The 7,707-nt window shown below is 41.1% G+C and overlaps 1 protein-coding gene across 5 annotated transcripts in view; it reads left to right on the top strand.

Annotated features, from left to right (window-relative positions):
- The window catches only part of Ubap2 (ubiquitin associated protein 2), an 82,525-nt gene that overhangs the window by 35,210 nt on the left and 39,608 nt on the right, over nucleotides 1-7,707 (top strand). For all 5 annotated transcript variants that reach the window (XM_029476253.1, XM_021159994.2, XM_029476251.1 and 2 more), the window contains 2 exons: nucleotides 4,754-4,831; nucleotides 7,535-7,645. In XM_029476253.1, the coding sequence (XP_029332113.1) occupies nucleotides 4,754-4,831; nucleotides 7,535-7,645 (189 nt within the window). The remainder of the gene's footprint in view (nucleotides 1-4,753; nucleotides 4,832-7,534; nucleotides 7,646-7,707) is intronic.

The raw sequence follows: 7,707 nt of genomic DNA, 5'->3' as shown, positions 1-7,707 counted from the left end.
TGCGCCACCACGCCCGGCCCTCTCCCCCTTTTAATATAGCATTTTAATCTTTAACACAGCTGATTTGGGATTCAGTACATAACCTGGGATGGATTTGAACTTGATCAGATCCATCTTCTCTGTCTCCGAAGTGCTGGGATTGAGTGTAAGTGACCACACCCAGCTGGGAGTTATGTTCTAATTTGTTGACGTCCCTCTTTTTAATCTTCATTTATTTTAGTTCCTCTGTCTTCTGTTCCTTCTTTTCTATTTGCTTAGGTATATTAGTTTGCTGTTCTTTCTTTAATTTCTTAAGGTATAAACATAAACATTTTTTTCTTCTTTCTGGTTTTGTTTAGTTTGAGACAGGGCCTTTGTAGCTTGGTTGGCTTCCACCTCATGATCCTCCCTCCCTGACTCTTGAGTGATGAGCACTGCTGTGATGGCAGATACGTGTTATGTTTAAACGTAAAGTGTGTGTGTGTGTCTATCAGTGCATGAAGGCACAAAAGCTTGCATGTGCTTGTATGTAAACTCGAGTGCACATGCAGGCACACGCACACACACACACACACACACACACACACACACACACATGAAGACAAGCATGTCATGGTTGCATATGCTGCTTGGAGGGCAATTTTGTAGAGTTGTCCCCTCTTTTCACCTTTATATGTGTTCTGAGGATTGAACTACATCACCAGGCTCATTTAACCTGCTGAGCCATATTGCCAGCCCATACGCCTTGGTAGTTTTTCAGTTGTTTGAGACAGGGTCTCACTGTGTATCCCCGACTAGTGTGGAACTCACTCTGTCGATCAAGCTGTTCTCATAAAGATCTGCCTACCTCCGCCTCCTCAGTCAGTGGAAGCATCATAAACTTTTGTTATGCTCATCCTTTTATGCTGGTTCTAAAATATATCTCTATTTTATATGTGTAGATGTTTTGCTTGCATTAATGGGTGTGCACCATGTGTGCCTAGTACCTGCAGAGACCAGAAAGGGTTTGGGTCTCTGAGTTATTTATAGGTGGTTGTTAGTTGTCATGTGGGTGTCGGGAGCTGATCCTGGGTTTTCTGCAAGATCTGCCATTATTAATCCCTGGCGCTATCATGCACTGATAGACACACACACACACACACACACACACAGACACTTTACTTTAAAAAATAACATGTAAAGGTAAAATGAAAATACATATTGACAATGAGTCATCACAGCAGTGCATAGGAATAGAGAGCTCCTATCTCCTACCCTTCCTCCAGACATGTTCAATCAAAAGTAATAGGCAATGTTTAGATGCTATGAAAGACAGTAGAAGGCACTGTATTAATATAGGACAAACTATCCTGGTGTGCTTCTAGCTCCAGGAGCATCCATGGTTTGCTATCATTCAGAAATGGCTCTCATCTAGACTCCAAATATAATGTGATCATTCCGTCAGGTTATTGTTCTCGTTGGTTGTCCCTGTCTCCTTGTTCATTGATCATGCTGTTGGGCTTTTTGTCTATAATACTGGGACTTCTCAGGTGATGGTGGGTCCAGGGAATGGTTATCTGGTGTGCGGTAGGAGTAATGAAAGTATATTTATGGTTTTTGAGTATACTGGGAAAGATTGCATTGACACTGTCAGGAAGTGTGGGTGCTGAATTTCTATACAGACATCTTTCTGGGTTTAATGCAGTAAGTAGTGTTTGGCAGTTAAGCTGAGGTAATAGCATGAAAAGATTGGGACGACAGGCTCGGCATTTAGATTGGGCAAAATAGGCCACAGCTGCTGGAATTTGCATAATACAATCACCCACCTACATGAAATAGAAAGGCCTTGTAAAAGGTGTTTTATGATTCAGAAACTGCCAGTACCCCCTTGTATCTTCAAGTTCCTTGAAATGAGTAAAATTTATAATAAAAGTTGAATGGAGCTAGGCTGTAGTTCAGTTGGTATAGTGTTTGGCCAGTGTTCACAAGACCCTGGTTCAATTCCTAGTTTCACATAAACTGGGAGTGATGGCACAAACCTATAGTCTAAGCACTTGGAAGGCAGAAGCAAAAGCTCAGAAGTTTAAGATCATCTTCTGTATATAGTGAGCTACAGCCTAGCTTAACCTATACATTCTTTCTTACCAAAACAAAAGTGAGAAAAGCTTTGAAGAAAAGCTTTGCTGTGTTGATTGAGACTGTGTCTTATTCTGTCATTCAGGCTGGCTCCTGAGTTTCTGATCATCTTGCTTCAGGTACATGCCATACTTGATCAGTTATTTAGAGTTTTGCAGACTTGAGCTATTTAAGCATCCTAGTTTGTCAAGCATCATGGTGCACACCTTTAATCCCAGTGCTGGGGAAATAGAGGCCTGTGGATCTGTGTGAGCTCCGAGGCCAGCATGGTGAGTTCCAGGCCGCTCTGGGATACACAGTGAAATCTGTCTCACAAAACAAAACAAAGAATGGGAGTGTAGGGCTAGTGGAGTGGCTCAGCATGTAATGATGCCTGTGATCAAGTCTGACCTGAATTCAGTTCCCAAGACTCACATGGCAGGAGGAGAATGATCTCAAAATGTGTACTATAGGATGCCCTTCCCTTAAATAACAAACAATAAATATATATTTAATTATAAAAGACTATAGTTTGGCATGGTACTTCATACCTACAGTTCTGTCATTCTAAAGGCTCAGACGTGAGAATTACCAAGGATTTGAGGCCAGTCTAGGTTAAAGAGTGACTTCCCGGCCAGACAGGGCTACGTAATAAGACTTTGTCCTAAAATCAACAGCAACCCAAATAATAGCAACAAAAATTCTCCCTCTAAATAGTATCCTGGGCTGGAGAGATGGCTCAGCAACTAAGAGTGTTAGCTGTGCAATCTGAGGACTTGAGTCTGGATTCCAGCACCCATGTGGCAAGCTGGGGTGCCACCCATGCTGATGAACCCAGCTCAGAGGGGTCAGAGACAAAGGCTGTATTGGGTTTTCTGGCTTCCATCTAGCCAAGGAAACATGAGCCCCAAGGCTGAGGAGAGACTAACTCCTGGCCCTGTTCATACTGTCCACACGTGCCCAAGTAGCAGTCAAATAGACTGTCAACTTGAGTAAACAAAATGGCTTTTTTAGAAAGAACAGTAACTGAAGAAATACTTTTGAAGTAATGTTAATTTTACTAGAAACTTGTACTGAGATGTGGCAGGAAGTTTATATATTTTACCTATTTATTTGTTGACCTAATCCTGGTATTTTTTCAAAATTAAGATACTGTATAGGAGCCAGAAATAATGGTGCATATGTCTCTAATCTCAGGACTTTGTAGATTGAGACTGGAGAAAGAGTTTAAGACTAGCTATCTAGTAAGACTCTTATCTCAAGAAAGAAAATAAAAGAAAATCCAGTCAGGCTGTGGTACAGTCTTATAATCCCAGGTACTCAGGGCTATAATTAGGACTTTAAGGCCTATCTGCATTATAGAATGAGTTCAAAGCCAACCTAGGCAATCTTACCTATTTTTGAGATAAGAAATCTCTATCAAATAGCTCTGTCTGTCCCAGATTTCCTTCTGTAGACCTGACATGTAGTTCACAGAGCTCTCCCTGCTTCGGCCTCTGGAGTGCTTATAGAAAAGCAAGGCATATGCTACCAGCCTGAGCAATCTAGAGAGACTTTGTCTCACAACAACAAAAATGTAAAACAGATTGGGGAGAAAAAGAAATAAATATTTATCACTGGTAAGTGCTTGCCTAGCATGTGGGAGGCTCTCGATTCAATTTCTATTACTATAAAAACTAAACAAAACCAGCAAAACATCAAACTACCACAAACCCCAAGTGAGCTTTTGTAGTTATGGCACTGCAGTAGTGCTACTAATATTTAACTGCTGTGTTACATAGAGAGAAACCTTAAACATTGAGGAGTCTGTTTTCTAAAAACAGGATTTAGAAAAAAGAATCGTATTTTCTGTGGAATTGACTGAAATCTCCACCCCCCACCCCCCATTTATACATTTGTAAGATTGTAAGAGAATTAACTTCAGAATTGCTCTCTTCAGCTAAATGCAGTTCTTTCCCTTCAGAACCAATCAGAGCCAGTTGGGTGTGGTTTGGTAGTGTCTTTTAAAGATTTATTTATTTATTATATGTAAGTACACTGTAGCTGTCTTCAGACACTCCAGAAGAGGGCATCAGATCTCGTTACAGATGGTTGTGAGCCACCATGTGGTTGCTGGGATTTGAACTCTGGACCTTCGGAAGAGCAGTCGGGTGCTCTTACCCACTGAGCCATCTCACTAGCCCCAGGTTTGGTAGTGTCTTATGTGCAGCACTGTGACTTGGTGTGTAGATTGGGCAGAAGGATGCTCCTGAGTACTGGGAGCACAGGCACATGGCATTGCCACAACTGGCATCTTGCTTTGCTTTCTTGCCTACCTTCTCAGTGGGAAGGCAATCCAAGCAAGCAGCATGACCATCATGTCATTGGGAGAGAACTGCTGTTTAGGTGGTTGGTAGTTTTCTTATGCGAGCAGGTCCCCAATTAACTACTTCCTTCCTCCCTCCCTGAGACAAGAACTCAACAAAGCCCTAGGTGTCATCCTATTCTCATGTAGTCAAGTGTGACCTTGAGCCTCCTGTCCTGGCTTCTCCGGTGCTGTGATGAACGTAGGCTACTGTAACTCCTGGTTCATCAGTATTTCTGAGTCATGCTTAGTGGTTGAGAGTTGTCTTTGACTGACATTCCAGCATCTGTTGTAATATTTTAGTTGCTAAAAATCTACCACTTTTTTGCTTCCTAGGCAACGGCTGAGCAGTTGCGGCTTGCTCAAGTGATCTTTGATAAGAATGATTCAGATTTTGAAGCTAAAGTTAAACAGGTATGTTTCTATCAAAGAATACTGTGACTTTTCCTTTATTCTTAGTGAAAAAAAAAAAGTATTTTCTAGGAGGCGGGAGAAATGGCTTAGTGGTTAAGAGCACTGACTACTCTTCCAGAGGACCTGGGTTCAATTCCCAGCACTCATGGCAGCTCACAACTGTCTGTAACTCCAGTTACAGGGGATTTGACACCCTGACACAGACATGCATGCAAAAAAAACATTGCATATAACGTAAAAATAATAAATTATTTAAAAGAATATTTTCTTTATGTATGTGAGGGTTTTGCCTACATCTATATATGTGTACCACATGCATTCTTATATCTCCTGGAATAGTAGTTATGGATGACTATGAACCACCGGGTGAGTGCTGGGAACTGAACCTGTGTTTTCTGTAGCAGCAACAAGTGAGCTTAACTGCCTGGTCATCTTTCTAGCCCCTGCACTAATTTTACTAGGAATTTTAAATTTTGAAACTTATTACTTAGTCTGAACTTGTATTCAATAATTACTTTTGGGCCTGTGATCAAGCGCTGGATACCGGTAGCCAGATGAGGAAGCACAGCGTGAGCGTCTTTGTCTTGACAGTGGGATCTCAGTAATTAGTGTGCTTGCATGTGACAAGTGGGCTAGACATTGCTGCAATCCCACTGACAGTTCTGTATACCTAGATTTAGAAAGTATAACTTTTGAGATGTGAGGAATATTATTTTAATTGTAGGAAAGAAAGAAACAAATTGCCTTTTTAAATGTCAGTGTGATTTCAAACTTCAGTTGACAAAGTATAGATTTTGTTGTTGTTGTTGTTGTTTTTGTTTTTCGAGACAGGGTTTCTCTGTGTAGTCCTGGCTGTCCTGGAACTCACTCTATAGACCAGGCTGGCCTCGAACTCCGAAATCCGATTGCCTCTGCCTCCCAAGTGCTGGGATTAAAGGCGTGCCCCAGCACTAGATTTTTTTTAGGATGGTGTTTTCACCTCAAATTTCAAGAATAAGTCTCTTTGATGAGTTAACCTTAATTCCTAACCTTTCTTTACAACTTTTGTCCTTGTAACTTAGAAAGCAGGCAGGGCGCTCGTCTCAGTGTCAGACACTCCGCTCCAAGTTGTGTTCTAATAATTGTTCTTGAGAGCAGCGTGCCTTTTTGGTATGTGAATTCCTTGTTCTTACAAGTGCTGACATCAGGCTCAGAGTCATTTTTCTGAAGTTCTTAAAAGTAATTGATTAAAAGTCATGTGACTCATGTGGTTGGTACCCTCTGTAGTCCTGGCTACTTGTAAGTCTGGCTAGACAGAAGCCCAAGGATTGTTTAGACCTAGGAGTTTGAGAGCCACCTGTGGGGCATATCCCATCTTTCTGCCTAATAGAAAAAGGTAAATGTATGCTACTCTCTATTTCTGATAGGGCATCTAGCTGTACAGAGTGAGGTTTTACTGTTAGTTCTGTCAGTAGGCTAAGTCTGATTCTTATTGTATGTCTTAATAATTGTGTGTCAGATAGTACAGATAGCTTATATCAATAGTGAAACACTAGGCAAGTGTGGTGTATCTACTTGAAGGGCTGAGGTAGGAAGACTGAAATTTAAACAGATTCTCACTAAATCTTCTAATTTAGAGAAAACTTGTCTCAGATAAAAATAAATGTAACAAGACTTACCTTACTATAGAGTACTTGTTTTTCACTCTCATAGTGAAGGGGAAATGTGAATCCATAGAGTGCCTAGAACTGGTGGTCCTGTGTGCTCATGTAAAGAGCTGTGCTTATGTTTATTAGACCAAGAGGTCTCCTTTCTGCACTTCAGTTTATTTACTTTTGTAGTGCTAAGGATCAAACCTCATACATCCTAGGCAAATGCTCTTACGGCTGAGCTACAGATGCAGCCCACAGGATGTGTGTTCTAGACAAGGGTTCCTGTGCTACCACAGACAGGAGTCTCATGAAATGTTGAAATCAAGCAGTTTTTGAACTTGAGTACATGTTAAAATAATTAAATCCTGTTAATACACAATACTTATGTCATAGATTTGTTCACTGATATTTTAGGATTGTTCTAATTAGGAAGATGCTAAGAAGTTTGTGGGGCTGGTTAAAGAGAAGGGGATGAGATTGACTTTGACTGCAGCTATAAGATGTGCTGAAGCTGTGACAGCTGTTGAATTCTGCTTGTGAGACTTTAGGCTGTTAGTAAGTTTGTAGATAATATGTTCCAGTGCAATTGGTGAATGCTGACTATGTTCAAATGAAGTCCCAGTTAACATTTTAGGAATCAAACCTTTGCAAATTCTATGCTATTCACTTAAGTTTGAGCATGACCTAGGAGTTCTGAGAATGCTGGTCTGTGCGTATGTTATGCTGTTTCATAAGCTGAGGGTTGTGATGAACACCTTTCATTCTAGATTGGAAGGCAGAGGTAGGCTGATCTATCGATCAGTAATGAGTTTGAGTTCAGCCTGGTCTGTATAGCAGGTTGTTCCAGGCCAGCAACCACTACTTAATTTAAGACTTTGCCTGGTTTTATTTGGGGACCCAAGAGACACAGGAATCTCAACCTGCTCTTTGAGCCTAAACATAATAGAGTCTAGAAAAGGCCATTGGGTGGAAGGACAGCATAATTGCTGTATTTGAATAGAAGAATCACAAAGTTAATATTGAATGCCTTCCCCCCCTCCCCCCTTTAACCATTTTCTGATTCTTTTACTAGCTTATGGAAGTGACGGGAAAAAATCAGGATGAATGCATCGTGGCCCTACATGACTGTAACGGTGATGTGAACAAAGCTATCAATATACTGTTGGAAGGGAATTCTGACACTGTGAGTATCACCCACTGGTCCAGCTCCAGTGTCAGTTTGACTGTGGATGGGAGCTGTGTTGG

The sequence above is a fragment of the Mus caroli genome, chromosome 4 (assembly GCF_900094665.2).
Source record: "Mus caroli chromosome 4, CAROLI_EIJ_v1.1, whole genome shotgun sequence".
Taxonomy (NCBI): domain Eukaryota; kingdom Metazoa; phylum Chordata; class Mammalia; order Rodentia; family Muridae; genus Mus; species Mus caroli.
This window is presented reverse-complemented; position numbering and strand designations above follow the sequence as displayed.